This window comes from Solanum tuberosum, unplaced genomic scaffold (genome assembly GCF_000226075.1).
Source record: "Solanum tuberosum cultivar DM 1-3 516 R44 unplaced genomic scaffold, SolTub_3.0 scf00039, whole genome shotgun sequence".
NCBI classification, from domain to species: domain Eukaryota; kingdom Viridiplantae; phylum Streptophyta; class Magnoliopsida; order Solanales; family Solanaceae; genus Solanum; species Solanum tuberosum.
Window position 1 is genome coordinate 640,191 of NW_006238968.1, and position 22,269 is coordinate 662,459.

The following is a 22,269-nucleotide window of genomic DNA, read 5'->3' on the forward strand; positions in this document are numbered from 1 at the left end:
TTTTTCTATATTATATTTATATATATGCTTACTCTCGTTGACCTTTAAGTTTTAATTAGTTTGTTCATAAACTTTTGGACTACATGATTTATTTATTTTTCCCATGCACTAAATTACTTTCTTGTTTTTTCAATTTCTCATTTGGGTTCATATTTATTTTGGGGTTTAATTAATTTAGTCATTTAAATTCGTTTTGAGAAGTTTATTTTGAAGGTAAAGCTCTTCATATCAAAGAACTTTATATATATGACTCGAACTTAAAATATTTAATTAAGGATAAATGAATCTTTATTTATATCTACACGTTAATAGTTTCATCTCCTTTTTTTCGTTTTAGAAAATTAATGTATATAATTTAGATAGTATATGATTATAGTGTTGTTAAATATCAACTCTTCTTTCGAGATACCAGTAAGGGTGATCAAGTTGATTGAGCAGATGATCTTTCAAATTGAGAGTTTTAGATTCAAATCATTTTACATGCATGCTTTTTCAATCAAGGTCGTTCGGAGAGCTACCTTATATGCACACCTGAATAATAGCGAATACAGATTTTCTTCTAAAATAAATAAATAAATAAATATCAATTCTTTCTTAACTGATTTGATCTAACTTGGCCTACCCACTATAAATTGCAATGAGCCAATTTGACTTTGAAAAGTGGGGTCTAATATAAACCCCTCTCCTCCAAGTGGAGTTTAATTAAGTTAATCATAGATATATATTGCCTAAAATGTTTTTAAAGAAAATATATTTTAATAAACTAATTGTTATAATGATTTTGCACACAATGATTCATAAGCACCTTTATAATTTTAAAGATTATACTAACATCAATCGGCAAATTAAAATAAGTGATGTGGTCAGAATTATAATTTATAAGGGTTAGTTAATTGATATCTAATGCAAATTTGGACATTTATTTCTAACCATTTTTTGAGATAAAATTTGAATTTTTTTGACTTTATAACAAAGTGGACGAGTCACATTTTAAAAAAAATATATACATCTAGACACCTCAAATTTGGCCTCTGCTGAAAAGTTAACACTCCAATTTTGAATATGCACATCTAGATACTTTAAATTTGGTCTCAACTGACAAGTAAATCCTCCAATTTTGAATATACATATTTAGACACTTCAACTCGTTTTCATTATGTCAGCTGAACACTTCAACTTACAAAATAATCATCTAAACACCTCGAAAATTCACGTGTCTTGTCACCGCACCTAATGTCCACAAGACACAGTAAAAATAAGTTGAAGTGTTTAACCATCCATTAAAACCAAATTAAAATATCTAAATATATATGTATTACGCCTAATTAAAATAACGATATATATATATATATATATATATATATATATAAGAATCAAAACGTGGAGGCTTGTGGATTAGGTGTCAAAAAAAATAAATACTTATCTCCCTTTCCATTTTCCTAACAAACAATTTTTTTAAAAAATAAATCTTTATAGACAACAAGAAGTACTACTACATAAGCTAACAAATACCCCATTTTTTGAAGTCAACAATGACAAACATTAACACCAAAAAACACATTTTTCATCTATGTTCTTGCTTCTACTTTCTTCTAATTTCACAAATCCTCGCAATAGCAGCAACAACAACAGATAATACGATAACGATTACAAATCCCCTTACGATATCGAAAACTTTAGTCTCTCAACAAAAAAAATTCGAATTAGGATTTTTCACTCCTGGTGGTCCGAATTCAGACAAATGGTACGTCGGAATATGGTACAAAGAAATCAAAGAAACGACGATAGTTTGGGTTGCGAACAGAGAAAACCCCGTCACCAATTCATCGTCTCCCCCTGTGTTAAAAATAACACAAGATGGACGTCTTGTTATTGATAATAGAGATGGAAATTATACGTTGTCATTAAATTCCGCGAATAATAATACTACATTTATCGCTAAGTTATTGGATTCAGGTAATTTCGTCGTTCTAACAGAGAAAGACGAAATTATGGTGTGGCAGAGTTTTGATTATCCAACGGATACTCTGTTACCCGGGATGAAACTTGGGTGGGACTCGAAAACGGGGTTTAATCGGAATATAACGTCATGGAAATCGCCATTTGATCCTTCTCCGGGTAATTATACGTTTAAACTTGATGTTAATGGTTTGCCTGAAGCTTATTTGACAAACAGAGATACAATTTTCTATAGAAGTGGACCTTGGAATGGTGTTGGATTTAGTGGTGTACCAGAAATGAAGCCAACAGATATTATAGTTTTCGAGTTTCAGATGAATAAGGATGAAGTTTACTACACTTTTGAGGTATGTTCGTCTCTTCACGTATGAGTCTGATTCTTTTTTAGTAATGACAGGTAGCGTTATGTTGAGTCTCATGCTAGTGGTGGGATCGAGGCAATCTTCACTTCATGAACAAGTGTCGAAAGAATCAAAACGTGGAGGCTTGTGGATTAGGTGTCAAAAAAAATAAATACTTATCTCCCTTTCCATTTTCCTAACAAACAATTTTTTTAAAAAATAAATCTTTATAGACAACAAGAAGTACTACTACATAAGCTAACAAATACCCCATTTTTTGAAGTCAACAATGACAAACATTAACACCAAAAAACACATTTTTCATCTATGTTCTTGCTTCTACTTTCTTCTAATTTCACAAATCCTCGCAATAGCAGCAACAACAACAGATAATACGATAACGATTACAAATCCCCTTACGATATCGAAAACTTTAGTCTCTCAACAAAAAAAATTCGAATTAGGATTTTTCACTCCTGGTGGTCCGAATTCAGACAAATGGTACGTCGGAATATGGTACAAAGAAATCAAAGAAACGACGATAGTTTGGGTTGCGAACAGAGAAAACCCCGTCACCAATTCATCGTCTCCCCCTGTGTTAAAAATAACACAAGATGGACGTCTTGTTATTGATAATAGAGATGGAAATTATACGTTGTCATTAAATTCCGCGAATAATAATACTACATTTATCGCTAAGTTATTGGATTCAGGTAATTTCGTCGTTCTAACAGAGAAAGACGAAATTATGGTGTGGCAGAGTTTTGATTATCCAACGGATACTCTGTTACCCGGGATGAAACTTGGGTGGGACTCGAAAACGGGGTTTAATCGGAATATAACGTCATGGAAATCGCCATTTGATCCTTCTCCGGGTAATTATACGTTTAAACTTGATGTTAATGGTTTGCCTGAAGCTTATTTGACAAACAGAGATACAATTTTCTATAGAAGTGGACCTTGGAATGGTGTTGGATTTAGTGGTGTACCAGAAATGAAGCCAACAGATATTATAGTTTTCGAGTTTCAGATGAATAAGGATGAAGTTTACTACACTTTTGAGGTATGTTCGTCTCTTCACGTATGAGTCTGATTCTTTTTTAGTAATGACAGGTAGCGTTATGTTGAGTCTCATGCTAGTGGTGGGATCGAGGCAATCTTCACTTCATGAACAAGTGTCTATTTCTTATCATGGTATCAGAGTTAGACTTGTCTGTTCAATTCTTCGTTTATATGATGTTAGTGGGGTTAGGGGACTCTTTTGTCTTCTTATACGGTCTTGAGTAATCTTCACCTTATGAGGTAGTTTTTGGGGTTGAGTTATGTCTAACGTCTATTTTTTACATGACAGATTTATCTATGCTCTGATACCATGTTAATTTTGTAAAAACGTGTTTTTACTTACTTAATTATGTTTTTGTTAGGTGCTTGACAAGAAAATATGTTCGAGATTGTTAGTGAAGCATAACGGTTTTTTAGAGAGGTATACTTGGATTCCGACTAGTAACATTTGGAACAAATTCTGGTACGCCCCGAAGGACCAATGTGATTTATACGAAGAGTGTGGTGTTTCGGGAATTTGTAACGCGAATTTATCGCCGGTATGCAAATGTCTAGTAGGGTACAAGCCTAAAAATCAAGTGGCATGGGATTTAAGAGATGGATCAGATGGATGTATTAGATATCATGATTTGGATTGTGAAACTGATGTTTTTAACATATTGAAGAACATGAAATTGCCACAAAGTTCAAGTTCATTTGTTGATACTAAGATGAATTTGGAAGAATGTGAAAAAATGTGTAGGTACAACTGTTCATGCACGGCGTACACCACCGCAAACGTTACGGGTTCGGGTTCGGGTTGTGTCATTTGGACAAAGGAATTAGTCGATATGCGCCAATATTCGGCAGCAGAAGGTGGACAATTTCTCTACGTTAGAGCTGCTTCTTCTGACGCAGGTACATTTTTCATTTCAATCTGATGTTCGATATCTGTTTGAATTGTTATAGAAAATACGTTTTTTGTGGTAAAATAGTACTCCATTTCAAAATAATGAAAAGGTAATTTAATTTGCTTCTATAAAACTTGAATCTGAAACCTGTGGTTATTATGAAAAGAGTGCTTAATATCCTAGCGCTATTCTTAATTTAGTAGGAGAGAGTTGAGTCGAACTCAATTTAATGGAGTGGTTGAATGTTGGTAGAGATATATATGAAATTTTAATGTATTTGTTGGGTTGAATAATAATAATAATAATTGGTCTCATTTCATGAAGTTTGAACTACATATTTTTAAATGATAAAAAAATGGTCGTCTAGGCAATTTTTTACCCCTTTATTTTAGAAATTTGAAGTAATATCATGGATTGGACACGTGGAGATTCGCCACGTCACACTAGGTTGTTAGCACGCCCTTGTTGAGATTTTACAAAACTCTGAAACGATTGTGTAGATGATGAAGTTCAATATTTTATTTTAGGATATTCTGGAACAATTTTGTAGGTGATAAAGTTCGATATTTCTTTTTTAGGAGATTCTAGAACGATTGTATAGATAATGGAGTTCGGTATTTCATTTTTAGGAGATTCTAAAATGATTGTGTAGATGATAGAGTTCGATATTTCGTAATGAAAAAAAAATGCTTGTTTAAAATATCTTGTTAGTATATATTTAATGAGAGTAATTAATAGAAAAGTAGTTGGTGCTATACTTTGAAAAAACAAGAGGTTAGTACATATTATCATTACAATAAGCAAATTATAATTAATTAAAGTCCATTGACTCTTGACAAAGACTTGAAAACAGCCAACTATATATTCGAATATATATTATCTTGCATTATATTTTATTTGATATTGAGAGAGACAAAACATATTCTTTGTGGTAGGCACGTTTTAATTTTCACTTAATTTTCCTTTTTCTTTTTTTGAATTATTATGCATTGAAAAATTAAAGAAAAAAATGTAAACCAAAACATATGAAAAATACCCTCAAAAGTCCTAAATTAGTTAATTATATGGTTTATCTACTATTAGGTGTTTGAATTTTTTTTTCCTTTTTGATAAGATTGGGATGGTTAATTAGTTAGAAAATAATGCACCTACATCTCAAGCTTCTAGAATTAATTATTTTCCATTCAAAAGAAAATTCTACTAATAATACAAAGTTTTTATTCTCCCTTTGGTAAGTTAACTAAAACTGAGTTTCCTTTTTCTTTGTTATCTTATTCTTTCCTATGTATAAGCATGAGATCATATTTCAACTAGAATTTAAGTTAAGTTATATATACAAATAATATGGAAAAAAAATGCTAATAGTAACAGACATATGAATTAAAGGATAAATAAAAACACTCGATAATACACTAATAAAAAAGGTGAGTATAAAAGGTACATTTCTAACTTTATTAATTAGTTTGATGTGCACTTACAGCCTTACATGTTCACGTAAACTTAGTAGTTTTTATCCAGATTCTATAAATATATATATTAATAAATTCACTAAATATTTAGAGGGTCAGTAACCGATTTACATGAATTCAGTAGCTTTTATCCAAACCATCGTTTTCCTTCGGGTGAAGCTATAATAAGTCTGTAGGCAGGTTCGATAGAACTTAGTAGCTTTGACCTATAGTCTATATTTTTGCTTAAAAATCCACTAATCATGTATAAATTATTTATCAATAACTCAGCAAGCTATTTTTTCTAGAATTTATAATTCATAAACTTAAAATTTTAGCTCAGATTCTTATTATAAATATTCATAAACTTCAAATCTTGGATCCGATTCGTTATAAGTTAATGCTTACCTAAAAAAAGAAGGTGAGAAACGGGTTTAAAATTAAAACTTGGTCATAAAATGAACAAAGCGTGTGTAACCTTTTTAAATTTTGTATTTTGTATTGCTAACGCAAATTGTTGCGTGACATAATGAAAAATACATTAATTTTTTGCTGCTTTTATTGTTATATTTTCATGAGGATATCATATCTTTTTTTAATTATTATTTATTTTTTAAAATTTTGACAATAAATGGAAAAACTAAAATTAGTGGACAATTGGTCCTAAAAAGTTAGGTGTAAGTTCACACAAAAGATTCTTTTTGAAATGGATGAGAAGAAATCATTTTTTTGAACCCACTTTATATTCCAAAAATAGTCACTTGGCCGATTATTTTGACTTTGATTAATTTCAAATTTACATATAGTATGAGTTCTACTTTTAATTTTATTTTAACTTTGATTAATTTCAAATTTACATATAGTATGAGTTTTACTTTTAATTTTTCATAACGTTTACTTTCATATTATAAACATAAAAAATAAATACTTTTTGACAAGGACAGTCTTTGGGTCATTTGAATGGTGTACAAGTTACATTAAAATTATAATATTTAAAAATAACTAATGTATAATATTATTTAGTATATATGTATTTGACTTTACATTGGATAAATTAGTATCAACACTTATTTTCAATTTTAACCTTAGATTTTCTAAAGGACCTTGGAAGAAGAGTCTCAAGAAAGGGCATTTTGGTCATTTTTCGTATTTTATCTAGAGATTATTATCTGCATTAAAGGTTGTATAAAAATAATATCACAATTACGGTGTAACGACTAACCCCAAAATCAAACTTTCAATCACACGGAATAATATAATCTCACATTTCATCTCGGGATTGTTATCTATTATTCCAAATATCAAACGACTATAGGAATTACTAAGTTATGTAATGTGCACTAATGTTTTTGGATTCATGACAAAGGAAACTTGACCTTCCGTTCATTTGTATTTTTCGAGCAATTCACACCTAGTTCAAGTTACTCAATCGCGATAAAAAATAATTTTGTGACTTTACTGTTAAAAAAAAATACAACCTTTGATGGAAGACTCATTTTTATGTGTTAATTTTCAGCAAAAAGTGGAAATGTTGGATCTGAAGATGGTTCTGGCAAAACAAAAAGAATTGCTATGGCTACTGGAATTACAGCTGGTGTTGTTCTTGTTCTAATTGGAGTTGTAAGCATTTGCATTTTATCAAAGAGAAAAAAATTATTGGAAGGTCCAATAAGAAACAAAGCAGAACAAAGAGGTATGTTATTATAAGCCTATAATTTCGATTTCAGTATGGTATTCGATATTTACTTAAGGCATAATACATAAAGAATGCACATCTATAGACACCACGACTCCTTTACTGTGTCTTATGGACACCTGACGTTGTTGTGACACATAAATTTTGGAGATGTCTAGATGATCATTTTGTAAGTTGGAATGTACGTTCACTAGACATGATGGTGACGAGTTGAGGTGTCTAACTATACATTACTCAAAATTAGAGGGTTCAGTTGTCAGTTGAGGTCAAGTTAAGGTGTCTATCTATATATTATACAGTAACCATCTCATAATTCATATTTCTTACACTATTTTTGAACCAGGCTCTATTGAAAGAAGTCAAGATCTTCTAGTGAACACAGGCATTATTCCAAGTAAAAGAGAAATTTCTAGTGAAACAGTCGCGGACGAGTTTGAATTGCCATTATTTGATCTCAGTACCTTAGCTATGGCTACTGAAGATTTTTCTGATGCAAACAAGCTAGGCCAGGGCGGTTTTGGTTGTGTTTACAAGGTAAAGCTCATCTTGACGTTAAAAAAGCAAAAACTTATGTTGCTCGGATTGGTCAAAAATGTCATCATATCCATGTCAGATCCTCCAAAAATACATTACTTTGGAAGATGTAACACGGGTGTAGTGACATTTTTCGAGGATCATAGCAATACATCAAAAGTAGTACTTTTTTTCATTTACAAGTTAAAGCTGATCATATATCAGTAAAAAGAATATATGCTGCTCAGACAGGACAAAAATGTCGTTGCATGCACTCGTGTCAGATCCTCCAAAAATGCATCACTTTGGAGGATTGATCTAACAAGGGTGCAATGACATTTTTTGAGTATCTGAGCAATAATGAAAAACTAGTCCTTTTTTTTTTGCATTTACAATGTAAAACTCAACTAGATGTGAAAAAAACCTATGTTGTTCGGATTCTACAAAAATGTCATTGCACCCCTGATCTGACACGGGTGTTACAACATTTTTCAAGGATATGAGCAACATATGAAAAACTAGTTTTTGCCTTTACAAGGTAGACGTGAAAACAACCTATGTTGTTCGTATCCTACAAAAATATCATTACACCCTTGTCGGATCTCCAAGAAAATGCTTCATTTTTGGAGGATCTGACATGAGTGCAGTGACATTTTTCAAGATTCGAGCAACATTGGGAAAGACGGACTCTGTTTTATTGGAAAATGTGAAGACATTCAACAAAAGAACATCTTCTTTTTTTTTTATTATCAGGGAATAATAGATGAAGGTCAAGAAATAGCAGTGAAAAGGCTGTCAAAGAATTCAGGCCAAGGAGTAGAGGAATTCAAGAATGAGCTAAGATTAATTGCTAGACTTCAACACAGAAACCTCGTTCGCCTTCTTGGATGTTGCGTTGAGATGGAAGAGAAAATGTTGATATACGAATACATGGAAAATAAAAGCTTGGATTCAATCTTATTCAGTAAGTCGTTCTTATGATCAGTAACTATGTTTATGTGTGCTATTGGACTTCAAAATTAACAAATATACGCGTCTCAGATAAGCAGAAAAGCTCGCTGCTAGATTGGCAAAGACGATTCAACATTATCTGTGGGATTGCTCGGGGGCTTCTGTATCTTCATCAAGATTCAAGATTTCGGATTATCCACCGAGACCTCAAAGCAAGCAACATTCTCCTTGACAAGGAAATGATCCCGAAAATATCAGATTTTGGCATGGCACGGATTTTTGGAGGCGATGAGACCGAAGGAAATACAAAGAGAGTTGTTGGAACCTAGTAAGTAGAATCACATTATTCCTTATAAATCATTCATAAAAAACACTTCGAAAAGTGTTGGTAAATCGACGTTTTTTCTCTCTTAATGTAGCGGTTACATGTCTCCTGAATACGCGATGGATGGTCTATTCTCTGTTAAATCAGACGTTTTCAGCTTCGGAGTTTTAGTGTTGGAAATAGTAACAGGGAAGAAGAACAGAGGATTTTATTTTCAGAACAATGAAAGAAACCTTCTTGGCCATGTAAGTACACCAAAATTATCACAACTTAGTCATCATTTCTAACTAAGTCGGAACAGAATTTTGAGTTTATGCGTTCTGAATTCTAAAAAAATATAGCTAATTAGTAGGTTCTCGATAAATTATTTATGCATGTTAAGTAGATTTCATAACATAACTACAAGGTTTTTACTAAAGTTGCTACTGAGTTCTGTCGAACCTGTAACTTTCTCTCTAGTTCCGCCCCTAAATGTATAATCCGCTCTGCAGGCGTGGAAACTATGGAGAGAAGGAGGAGCCTCAGAACTACTCGATTCATCAGTTGGTGAATCATTTTCTCCGTGTGAAGTAATCAGATGCATACAGGTCGGGTTATTGTGTGTTCAGGAACAAGCAGAAGATAGACCGAACATGGCAACCGTTGTATTGATGTTAGGAAGTGAAACCGCAACAATGCCTCAGCCTAAACACCCTGGTTTTTGCCTCGGAAGGAGACCTGTTGATGAACACTCGGAAACTATTTACGAAGAAACTTTCACTGTGAATCAAGTTACGATTACCATGCTTGATCCCCGGTAGAGTTAAACGTTCAGACAGATCATAGGCTTGCCCGCTTCTACGTGACAGAATAGAAATAAAGGCAAATTCCACTGATGGGAGTGTGAACATAGAGATTTCACGACGAATGAATGCAATACATGGATGATGGATCCCTGCTGGCAAAAATGTATAGATAGTACATTAGTGTTTTTTCTCCACCCGACCATATCAGGAGGATCAATAGTGTTTTAACTTACCCTCCTATAGTACATTAGTACTACGAGTGGTTAGCAATTTTCTCTTTGTACACTTACCTTGATTTTTTTTACAAAAATAATGTTTTTTTTTGGGTAGTTAATTATAGAAATAGTCTTCTTTCTCATTTTATGAAATTGTGAAGTTCCAATATAGATAAGTCTTTTTTTTTTTAAAAAAAATGATCTTTTGCTATGTACATAATATAAACCTTGTTATATGAATAAAAAGATTGAAATGTTCCTTTAATATTTCTTGATCATAGATTTCAAAATTACATGTATATATAATGTCAACTTTTAACTACTTTTATGATTCAAATTATTGATATTGTTGAGTACTTTTTTGTTGCATACTGAATATGTATTATAACATTAGTAATTTAATACTTGCACTTTTTTTTAAGAATCTTGGCGATTTTTAAAGTAATATATGATTGAAGAGACATTAATTCGGAAGAAGAAAAACAAGAAGTTTAAAATAAAATAGAATACTGCAGCAAAGTGAGAGGTAAAACAAAACACAATAAATTTTAACTAAGGAAGACTCGATGAAGTCGCCCTACTCTATTTGTTATCCCGTAATTTTCTAGTGTTTACTTCTTTATATTTTAAAAGCCTTTGATGAAAAAAATCCTCCCTCCGCCACGAATAAATAGGACCCATTTGGCCATAGATTTTCCAAGTAATATTTGGAGAAAAATTTGCCAAATAGTGTTTGTCCATACAATTTGTCATTATTTGGCAAATATCCCAAATTCCCAAATACTTAGTTTTTCTATTATTTGGGTCAAATCTCATTATTTGGGATCTTTTAAAAATTGAAATTTTACACCAAACTTTTATCTTTTACAAAAACACCCTCTATAGTAGTTGTTTGCATTGTATTCCATAGTGTTTTACGTGAACACCAAAATAGTGATGAAATATTCAATGAATAAGAAAGTGATGATATGGTTGTTGATGAAAATGATGAACAATCGGCTCAAAGTAACAAAGTCATGTGCTTTGTTTACTTCACGATGTATGAAATGATGCTTGTTGCACTCACTCCAAACTACCACATTGCTCTAGTGTCATGGACACTACTTGTTATTTGTTGCAACGAAGATCCAATTGACTTGTAATACAAACTTATGGTTAGTTTTGATAGTTTTTAAAACTTATGGGTATAAATTCCAAACTATCACATTGCTCCAATGTCACGGACACTACTTGTTATTTGTTGCAACGAAGATCTAATTGACTTGTAATACAAACTTATGGTTAGTTTTGATAGTTTTAAAAACTTATGGGTGTAAATCATATTTTTCTAAAAAAGTGAAATATGTTTCCCAAATACTATGGCCAAACACATGGTGAAATTTCACTCAAATAATATTTGCCAAGAATATTTGGAAATCTATCGCCAAACTCTAGCTAAATTTTACATACACCATTATCAGCCCCATTAATATTGATTGTGATGTACTTCAAACTTGCCTCTCCATTTGATAACACGAACATTGATTTTCATCCACATTAGTTTGCTTGGGTAAAGAATGGACAAACAAACAAGGCTGAACTTTCTACTTCATAAAGATATGACACCTGAGTCTAACTCTTCAAAAACTAGCTCATGAGGGAAGGTTTGTCCAAATCCATATGAGGAAACCAATTTTTCAATTCTCTATCGGTATGGGACTTCTTAACACTCACCGCACGCCCACGCCTGAGGAGGAACACTTATTTTTTGGTCGTTGACAAGTAACAACAAAGAAAATATTATCTCTCAAATATTTATATATAACACAGAGTCATTTTTCTTCATTCTTACGTCTCGATCAACCAAATACACATTGAAAGCTTTAGCACCCCACGAGTCTCCTACGTTTAACAATTAATTACATACATAGAAAACAGACATAAGGTACAAAAAAACACTTAATTCACTATGTTGGGGTAGTTGTGCTTCATTAATTACAACAAACTTTTTTTTTACCTTTGTAGTACTACTTCAACTAGCTAGCTCAAAAGGTTATAATCATGAATTTCATGTAAACTCTATTTTTAAAAAGAAAATATATACTAAAGCTAGTTGCTGATTCAAGATTTGAATTCTACGAGTCTGAGTACGAGATTATCCATACTTTTTTAGTGGATTTTTTATTCATATATATATATATAGTATTCAAGCTAAAGCTATTGGGGTTCGATCCAACCATTACTTGTTTTAAACATCATGTTGAAGACAAAATTGTTTATGATAGTTTTACTAGTATTCATCTTATTTTATGTCCAATTTTGTACTTCCAATGATACAATTTCCTTTAACAAATCTCTAAAAGATGGAGATTTGTTAGTTTCTTCTGGAAAATTATTTGCTCTTGGTTTCTTCAGCCCTGGAAATTATTCCAACAATCGATACGTCGGAATTTGGTACTATAACATCCCTGAACTAACTGTCGTTTGGGTCGCTAATAGAGAGAACCCTGTAAATGGCACGTACGGGGTTCTCTCTATCGACCCAACAGGTAGTCTTGTAATACTAAATCGAAATACCAAAATATTCGCCTGGAAAACCAATATTTCCTCTGCTCAGCTATTGGATTCAGGGAATTTCGTGTTTTTTCGTGACATGAAAAAGGAAGTTATTGTATGGCAAAGCTTTGATCATCCTACAAATACTATACTTCCTGATATGAAATTTGGTATTGACAAGAAAACCGGTTTGAACCGGTCTCTAACGTCGTGGAAATCGATGAATGATCCTGGTTCAGGGGAGTATGTATACAAGATTGAGATAAATGGAATAGTACCTCAAGTTTTCCTGTATAAAAATTCTAACAGGATATGGCGAACCGGACCCTGGACCGGTCTAGGTTGGAGTGGTGTACCTGGAATGAGGCCTGGATTTATATTTAACAGCAAATATGTTGACAATGAAAGTGAAGTCTCTGTGCTATTCACTATGAAGGATCCTGTTATCTCGAGATTAGTACTGAACGAATCGGGGGTGATGAGTATATTGAACTGGCAAGAAGGCGCGAAGAAATGGGTACAATTTTGGTCCGCGCCTGAGGACTCGTGTGATGACTATGTACATTGTGGAAAATTTAGTAATTGCAACTTGTACAACTTGGGTGAATTTGAATGCAAGTGTCTTATTGGGTACGAGCCATGGGAAAACCGGTCATGGTACTTGAGAGACGGTTCACAAGGGTGTTTGAGGAAGGAGGACGAGAACGTGTGCAGAAATGGCGAGGGGTTTGCTAAATTGAGTAATGTGAAGGTCCCAGACACTTACAACGCGCGATTGAATAGGAGTATCGGGTTGCAGGAATGTGAGAAATTGTGTTTGAATAATTGTTCTTGCTCTGCTTATGCAAGTGCTAATGTTAGTATTGGGGGAATTGGATGCATCACTTGGTATGGTGAGTTGATAGACACAAGAGAATTTACAGATGGAGGACAAGATTTGTATATCAGAGTATCTGCATCTACTTTGGGTAAAATTTATATTGAGTTAATAGCGTGTGATCATCTTGTCTAAGAAGTACTTAACCGGTTAGAAAGATTAATACTTTTATTTACTTAATTATGTTCTTGTATCTCCCTGAGCCGAGGGTCTATCAAAAACAATCTTACTACCCTCACAAGGTAGAGATAAGGTCCACGTACACTCTGCCCCTTAGATCCCACCTGTGGGATTATACGGGGTGCTTTTTCTTTTGTTGTTGTTGTAATACGTCCTTTTGTGTGTGGGAATGACTATTGTCTGCTCTGGTACTAAGTTGAATTGTTTTAACATTTTGTTTAAGAGCTTAAGTACATAATAGTGTAAGTTTGCTCTAACAGGTTAAGTTTTTAGATAAGATGGTCACACACGTCAACCAGTTGTTAATGTTTTACGGTATTGTGTTACAAAAAGTTTTACATTTTTGTTCTTTCAGCTCAATTCTCGAAGAACAACAATGGTTATCACATGAAAAGAACCATAGCAATTGTGACAATCTGCATTGGTGCAATACTCATCGCGCTCTCGTTTGCTTGTTGTTTGGTAATAAGGAAAAGGAGAAGAGGTAAAGGGTACCCCTTAATTTCTTCGTGTGTTTACTACTTTATTGAATCCCCTTAGTGAAATCTTGGCTCCGCGACTTACAATAGTGAGTTACTTCATGTACAGATAAGGAGGACCAATTCACCAGTTTGAACACTTTGACAAGGAATTTAGCATCCTATGAGAACTCTTCAAGAGGTAATGAGATGGATGGAAGTGAACACGTCGATGTGTTAATCTTCGATCTAAGCACTATCATTTCTTCCACTGATGATTTCTCTGATGCTAACAAACTCGGAGAAGGAGGCTTTGGTAGCGTTTACAAGGTACCTCCCGATATTTTACCAATTTCTTACTCATTTGTTGAGCCAATTTTACTTGACAACAAGCTTACATTTTGATTTCAGGGCCAGCTAAACAATGGGCAAGAGATAGCGGTCAAAAGACTTTCGAAAAATTCAGGGCAAGGAGTGGAGGAATTCAAGAATGAAGTAACGTTAATCGCGAGAGTACAACACAGGAATCTTGTGAGGCTTTTAGGATGTTGCATACAAAGAGGAGAGAAAATGTTGATCTATGAATACTTGCCAAACAAAGGCTTGGACAGTTTCATCTTTGGTATATACATTTGCATATTGTGTTAAAATTTTAAAAAATAGGCATGTTACTGATGGATTGCTTATGTATGAATTTCGAATCGGTATTGCAGATAAAACTAAAGGGTCGCAGTTAGATTGGAGAAAACGATTTGAAATCATCGTTGGAATAGCACGAGGATTATCATACCTTCACCACGACTCACGAGTAAGAATCATACACAGGGATCTAAAAGCCAGCAATGTTTTACTAGATGCCTCAATGCACCCGAAAATATCAGATTTCGGAACTGCTAGGATATTTGGTGGTGACCAAATTGAAGCTAACACGAATCGAGTCGTTGGAACATAGTAAGCATCACTTTTATGTATGAACATATGTGTATTTTTCTCAAAGGCACTTAAACTTGTATAAAGTTGAACAAGTAGACACACTCGTCCTACATGATGATTCGCATAAGATACACTCGAACTGATTTGTATTATGCCATGTAAGACGCATATTATGTCATGTAGAACATGTGTGTCTACTTGTTCACACCTCATAGATGTCAGTTGAGGCTAAGTTAAATGACACGACGTTTATGTATTATGTCATATTAAAATTGTGGATGTTGACATAGCTATTGGTTCATTTCAGTGGTTATATGTCACCAGAATATGCAATGGAAGGGCATTTTTCAGTGAAATCTGATGTTTTCAGTTTTGGTGTTCTGTTGTTGGAGATCATTACTGGCAGGAAGAACACTACACATTATCAGGATCATTCATTAAATTTAGTTGGAAATGTAAGACATCTCTTCATCAAGAACTCACCTTTAGTTAAGAAGATGTATCTTGTTTTGCTCTAGCCCTTATACCATTGCTCTAGGGAAGGATATGTGGAAATGTTCATCTCTTCTTTTTTTTCTTATACGGTGGAGTCAGGGCTAGCTTCTGCATACTTTGACTATTACAATGTACCTGCTACCCTCCACCAACATAGGGATGGAAACAATGGCGGGAGCTACATGCATTGGAAGGGTATTCAAATTGAATCCCCTTCTTTAGGAAGCTATGATAGAAACTATTGGGTGTGTCTGAACAAAGTCCCACATGAAAAGTAAAAAAAAACTACTTTAAGATGTCGGATAATCTTAATGTTATGAAGTCTTCTGGAAAAAAACTATGCGGGTTTGGTCCAAGGGAACAATATCATGCCATGTTCAGAGTATCTTATTGGATTATTTTAGCCTAACAACTGATATCAGAGCCAGTGGTTTGGCAGGACAATTATTGAGATGGTAGAGTGATGGAGTGGGGTCCGACTTGGTGCCTTTGACCATCTATGGGCCGATTTACTATCTTTACCTGTAGCCTTAGAGATGCTTACACAAAAAGAAGCTAGTGGCCGTTCGTGACCATAAATACTCTATTGATATGGTGGCACGCAGTGGAATCTCCAGATAAGCCTATAAAGTGATAGGTCATGTGGAACTCAATTTAAGGAGAAGACTGTTGAGTGTACGTAAACAAAGTCTCACATGAAAAAATAAAAAAAATATAACTTATAAGGTATTGGATACTCTTAATATTGTGAGGCCTTTTGAGAAAACCGTTGGGGTTTTGTCCGCAAACTGACAATATCACATCATGTTAAAAGTATCTTTGAGTTATTTTAGCCCAATAGAAACACATTCTTTCGTCAAACATATATGAAATTTTGGACCCCCTTAACCCCATACACGACATTTTTGTATTTTCCTTGAATCCCCTAATTGAAAATTTTGATTCCGCCACTGACCAGAAATGTTAACTTTGCTCTCCCTTTTTTCAGGTATGGGATTCATGGAATGATGACAAAGCTATAGATGTTGTTGATCCCTCATTAGGGGATTGGTATGAAAGTAGTGAAGTTTTGAGATGCATCCAAATTGGACTATTATGTGTACAATCATATGCAAATGAAAGACCAATGATGTCTCAAGTTGTCTTCATGCTTTGCAATGAAACAAAATTGTCTAATCCTGGACAACCTGGTTTTGTGTTCAGATCAAGAAATTCTTCTTCACTTCCTTATTCATCATCAGCTAGTATTGGAAATTCTGTAAATGACATTTCTATTACTGCACAACATGCTCGCTAAGTGTGTGTCAGATCCTTCAAAAGTAGTACCATATATTTTTGTGGATCTGACATGGGTTCATCAACATTTTTGAAGAGCACTGAGCCATATGGTCATTAGGTAATTTATACTTGATCTATTTATTGATTTAGTTTAAGATTTTTTACATTTATCAATGATGTATTTTAACGTGTTATAACAGGTAACGTATCTTTTTTTTTTTGGTTAATTACTAATCCTACTTTTTATTAATAATTAGTTATTATTAATGACTTAATAATGTGTGTCGGATCTTTCAAAAGTAGTACCATACATTTTTGTGGATCTGACATGGGTGCATGTTAACGTTTTTGAAGAGCGCTGAGCCATATGATCATTAGGTAATTTATACTTGATCTATTTATTGATTTAGTTTAAGAATTTTTACATTATCAGTGTATTTTAATATGTTATACCAGGTATCGTATCTTTTCTTAGTCATACTTTTTTATGAATAATTACTTATAATTAATGACTTAATAATGTAAATATTCTTTTATATTGTAAGTATATATTAAGTAATTATTACCTAACATATTTCCTATGAATAAAAAGGTTTACTATGACACCTATCAACCAATCAAATTCAAATGTCACATAAAGATCATAAAAAAGTGATAGCAAGAGATGCTAATAATCAATAAAAGTTTTCAACTGTTTTTGTTTTCTTCCATACCTAGTGACTTGTTTGGTATGTACTTATTTTGGTTCACTTCAATTGATCAATAACCACTTGTTTTCCTTTCACTTTTTCCGTTGACTTCCTTTTCTCCACTTAGGTAGTTTGTTCGGTATCCACATTGAGGTATAATTAAATTTGAAATTCATTTAGGAATTTAACTAAATTCAGATCCAAGCATTGTAGGGCCCAATTTTGAGAATGGTGCTTTCAACAAGATTTTTTTAATTCTCAAAGACTCAAAGTTGAGACCTCTGATTAAAAGTGGAGGAATTTTAATCATTCAATCACAATCCATATCGATAATATTGCGATGTTTATTCCTTATTCTTATCCACAAGATCACTTAATTAGTTAAAATAACTTTGTTTGATCAATTAATTATACATAATTTCTTAAGCTTCGCCTCGTTCGTGTTTATATGATCAAGATGAGGTAGGGTAAGTGGAAGGTACATGTTCAACAGAATCCAATAATAACATCAATCTAAACTTTGTATTTGACTTAATTAAGATATTCATTTAATATGTACACAGATCGAAACTCATTGATTTCAAATTCTGAATCTGCCTCGAAGTCTATCTGAATGTTCTTCCCAATGTTGGTGTCCAAAATTCCATAGTAGTCTCAGCTGCTAATGGGAAAGTACTTGATATTGGTACTAAACATAGTCCTTTGCTCCTTAATCCTTGTTTTAATCCTTCTTGTAATTCCTTAACCTATCATAGTTTAATTTAAAAAAATGAGAGTTCAACAATCTATAGTCTCAAACACAATATAAAAAATATTAATATAATCACATCATTTAAAAAGTAATTTCATTTGTAATAAATATATCGTAACATGCTATAACATGGTGATATAAAAATAACAGGACGTACGTTCAAAAAAATTATTTGTATAAAAAAGAATTATATTGATCCCCTACCTGTTGATGTTGAGTGGGTGGTCCATTTTTCATATATCGATTGCTAAATACCTGAAAAAATCAAATATTAATTCATCATATTTAATTTTTATAGGTAAGTTTTATATTAATTTTGTGGAGTTGTAATTAAAAAAAAAACATACATTGACTTGACCATGAAGAAAATTGATGTATTCGATTGCTTCTTGGAGAACCGAAGCTGTATCAGTCTGAGACAATAAATTGTGAATTCAATTAGTAAAACTATAAAAAGATTTATTAAAATCTTGAAGAATTAATAAATTGATATCGTTAAAGAAAGTGACTTTCTGAAATAATAACTATTTCGATTTGTTTCTCTTTACATATGATCCTTATTAAAAAATGGTGTTTCTTAATATTTGACATTACACCAAAATCAATACATAAATGTCATTATTCTTTCTATTTTACCCTTAAGAAAGTATGTATTTGACCAACATGAGAAAACTAAGTAAGTAATGAATTTATGTTCACTGCCACTGGTCAAATTAATTAATCAAAATAAATTAATTTATAATTATTTATTAAAAAATTGACTTCAAGAAAGCACTAAATAATGATATAATAGTAAACTTATCTAGTTTTTTAAGGGGTGAAACCTAAAATAATGACAACTAATAACTAAATAGAAACGGAGGGGTATTAATTTAGTGGGCATCTAAAAATTAAAGTTTTTTTTATACACTAAGAAAAGCATGATATTTTAATATGATTTAACCAACTGATTTACATATAAAAATAATATAAATCAAAGTATAAAAACTATCGAGAAAAAATCTTTTCCTAATCAAAACTCTCTAAAATAATTTTAAAAAAGTAATTTAAAAAAAAAGTATTTACCTTTCCAAAAGGTGAAACCAATTGCTGGAGGGCAGTTATTCGGTCACCCATTTTCTCTTTTCTCACCTAATAATAAAAAAATTAATAAACAAAGCTCAAAATTCATTTTATATGACATTATTTTCTTAATTCATTCAGAAAAGAATATCCCAATATAATTCTTTTATAGACATATAAAAATTATGAAATATATAAAATTAGAAATCATCTTTTTATGTTGGAATCAATGGTGGAGCTAGATTTTTTTTCATTAAAAGGATTTAGAATATAAAAAGGTATAAACACAGAGAAGTCAAGAGAATTGAACATTTAGTATATATATAAATAAAAAATAATTTTCATTTTGTATATATGTATATACAATTTTTAAAATAAAAGTGTAATTAATTTAATTGGCAGTGAAGAGGGTTTAGATTAACCCTTAATGCTCCTCTAGCTCCACGCTCGTTTAAGACCATAAGTTTCATGATTTTATAGTTACACAATCAAGTTATGATATATTTAAGGTTACAAATTTTGAGCTTCTTTAAAAATATCACACCAAGCCAGTTAAACTATATCGTATAAATTAAAACGAATGAATTATATTTGCATACCTTAAAAGTTGGCAAAGGTGATGGTGTCTCAATTCTCTGCCGTTTGAATGTTTGTTCATTTGTGTTATTTTTGGTAATTGAGCTTAATTTGGACTCTCCAATTATTTCAATATCAGACTGAAAAAAATTGTACCAATAGATTAAAATAAAATAAAAGGAAAAATCCTAAATATGTTATTGAATTTTGAAAAAAAAAGAGGCTTATTTATGTCTGCATTTAAAAGTTTGACTCGTCTATGTTATTTTTGTTTGAGAATAGGCTCATCCAATATGCCATTATGAGTTAACTGAAAACTAATTTATCCATGTGGCAAACGATGATTTGATCACATCATCAAAGTTCGATGACATATTTAAATCCATCAAAAAGTATATATATGTGATGCACTTACCTTAGGCAAAGAAGGTACAAAATCATTCATTTTTTGTCTATCATTTATGGATGATGATGGATAATTGAATGGCTGTTCTTCATGAAGATCAGTACTAGCAAACAATGTTTGAAGCAAATCTGAATAGTAATTAGTGAAATCTTGATTCATAATTGGTTTAATTAAGGAATTATCTTCACTAATTATGCTGCAAATGTTCCTCTTCAATTCATTATGATGAGGACAATTCTGTCTTGAATTGAGATTTTCTTGTAGCATGGAATCATTGCTGCAAAATTCCAAGGAAAAAAAAGGATGGAATATATAAGAAAACTTTACCAATAATATACTCACTACTATACGTTGTTATTGTATTAAAAATAGACGTACATTTTTATTTGTTCAAATTGGAAAATTAAGAAATACGCAATGAAAAAGGAAACTATTCTCTCTCGTTCCATTTTAAGTGGTCTTGTTTGACTAGGTACGAGTTTAAAGAAAGAACCAAAGACTTTTGAAATAAGTGATTAAAATAAGTCATAAATATTTGTGAAACTGTATATAAATGATCTCATTAATGATAAAATGAGAATTTCAAAGTCAAATTATACTTAAATATAGAAAAGTTATTCTTTTTTGAAAAAGTCAAAATGAAAAATGTGTCATGTAAATTAGAACAGGTTAGTGATAACTTCTAAACTACCATTAATCCACCCCCAATTTAATTTTAAATTTTCATTTTTTGTCCTTAATAATAAGATGATTTAGACTAATACAACTATCTATTGCTTAATTTTATAGACCACAAGCTTCAAAACTCGTTATGTCTTTCTTAAACCTCGAACTCAATCAAACACTGACACATAAATCGAGATGAAGAGAATAACCCAAAAATTGATGAAAAACAGGATTTACTTACAGTGAGTGATTCCAATCTGGTGAAGAAGAATTTCCATTAATACCCAAGTTATGATTTTTGGGTAATTCTTGAAAAACCATAGAGTCATCAGAACTAGAATAATAATCATCATTATTGGACCTATTTTTCATGTCCAAAAATTGATCATCATTTGGCCATGCAAAATTATATTGTCCAATAATTGGATCAAGAATTGAAGATCCACAATTAGTTGATGATGATAAACTAAAAATATTTTTTGTTGAATTAATCCACAAGCTTTCTCCATAGACTCCATCTTGAAAAAATTCATCAGCCATAATTAATCAACTTTATAATTGCTATTAATACCTTCTCTATTCTTCTTGAAAATTTCTAAGATTCTTTTTGGTTTGATTTGGTTTTACTTGAAATTCTCAAGTCATAGTTGTATTTATACACACATATAGATATATGTTTGAGGTGGGGTGGGTGGGTGAGTGATGGGAGGGGGTGGGGGAAAGTATTGGAATTTGGTTGACATTATTCAAAGAAAAATGATTAGACAAAGCAATTAAAGGAGTTAGGAGATAAGCATATTTAATTATGCTAAATAAAAATTAAAAGGTATTTTGGATTGAATTCTCTTACTATTATTTTATATTATTATTGTTTGACCTGTTATTTTAGATATGTATGTACCCTTTGTTCTTCTTTTTTCTAGTTAAGTGTTATTGTAACAGCCCAGTCTGCTAGTGATATTATCATCTTTAGTTCTAGGCATGTACCGTCTTAAAATGTGTTACTAATGTGTAAGACTTTCTTATTTATATATCCGATATCTCTTTAGTGTTTTATCGATATGAGACTTGTTATTTTAAGTTGGAGCATCACGGTTATCACTCTATCTAATTTGATTTGATATGATATAGTAGCTTCTTTTTAAATTTGTTTTAAAGATAATAGTAATATATTTTTT

At 32.0% G+C, this 22,269-nt stretch overlaps 4 protein-coding genes across 4 annotated transcripts; 3 read left to right on the forward strand and 1 right to left on the reverse strand.

The window, feature by feature from the left end:
• Window positions 1–1,491: 1,491 nt before the first annotated feature.
• Window positions 1,492–2,330, forward strand: LOC102601566 (receptor-like serine/threonine-protein kinase SD1-8). The gene has a single exon (XM_006343343.2). It carries the CDS (start codon window positions 1,533–1,535, stop codon window positions 2,328–2,330), a length of 798 nt encoding a protein of 265 aa, XP_006343405.1. The 5' UTR covers window positions 1,492–1,532.
• Window positions 2,331–2,549: 219 nt separating this feature from the next.
• LOC102601900 (receptor-like serine/threonine-protein kinase SD1-8) lies at window positions 2,550–10,450 on the forward strand. Its single transcript, XM_015306933.1, has 8 exons — window positions 2,550–3,363; window positions 3,725–4,259; window positions 7,217–7,393; window positions 7,740–7,930; window positions 8,663–8,873; window positions 8,951–9,188; window positions 9,280–9,430; window positions 9,677–10,450. Exons 1-8 carry the CDS (start codon window positions 2,590–2,592, stop codon window positions 9,983–9,985), a joined length of 2,586 nt encoding a protein of 861 aa, XP_015162419.1. The 5' UTR covers window positions 2,550–2,589; the 3' UTR covers window positions 9,986–10,450.
• Window positions 10,451–12,380: 1,930 nt separating this feature from the next.
• LOC107059867 (G-type lectin S-receptor-like serine/threonine-protein kinase At1g11410) lies at window positions 12,381–17,138 on the forward strand. The gene is made up of 7 exons (XM_015306934.1): window positions 12,381–13,688; window positions 14,133–14,261; window positions 14,366–14,565; window positions 14,647–14,857; window positions 14,949–15,186; window positions 15,476–15,623; window positions 16,652–17,138. Exons 1-7 carry the CDS (start codon window positions 12,422–12,424, stop codon window positions 16,958–16,960), a joined length of 2,502 nt encoding a protein of 833 aa, XP_015162420.1. The 5' UTR covers window positions 12,381–12,421; the 3' UTR covers window positions 16,961–17,138.
• A 918-nt stretch (window positions 17,139–18,056) lies between these two features.
• On the reverse strand, window positions 18,057–21,492 carry LOC102602236 (transcription factor bHLH112-like). The gene is made up of 7 exons (XM_006343345.2): window positions 21,333–21,492; window positions 20,435–20,702; window positions 20,043–20,159; window positions 19,447–19,512; window positions 18,729–18,794; window positions 18,586–18,636; window positions 18,057–18,376 (listed from the first exon to the last, which is right to left on the reverse strand). The coding sequence occupies exons 1-7, from the start codon at window positions 21,461–21,463 to the stop codon at window positions 18,236–18,238; spliced, it is 840 nt and encodes a 279-aa protein (XP_006343407.2). The 5' UTR covers window positions 21,464–21,492; the 3' UTR covers window positions 18,057–18,235.
• Window positions 21,493–22,269: the final 777 nt, after the last annotated feature.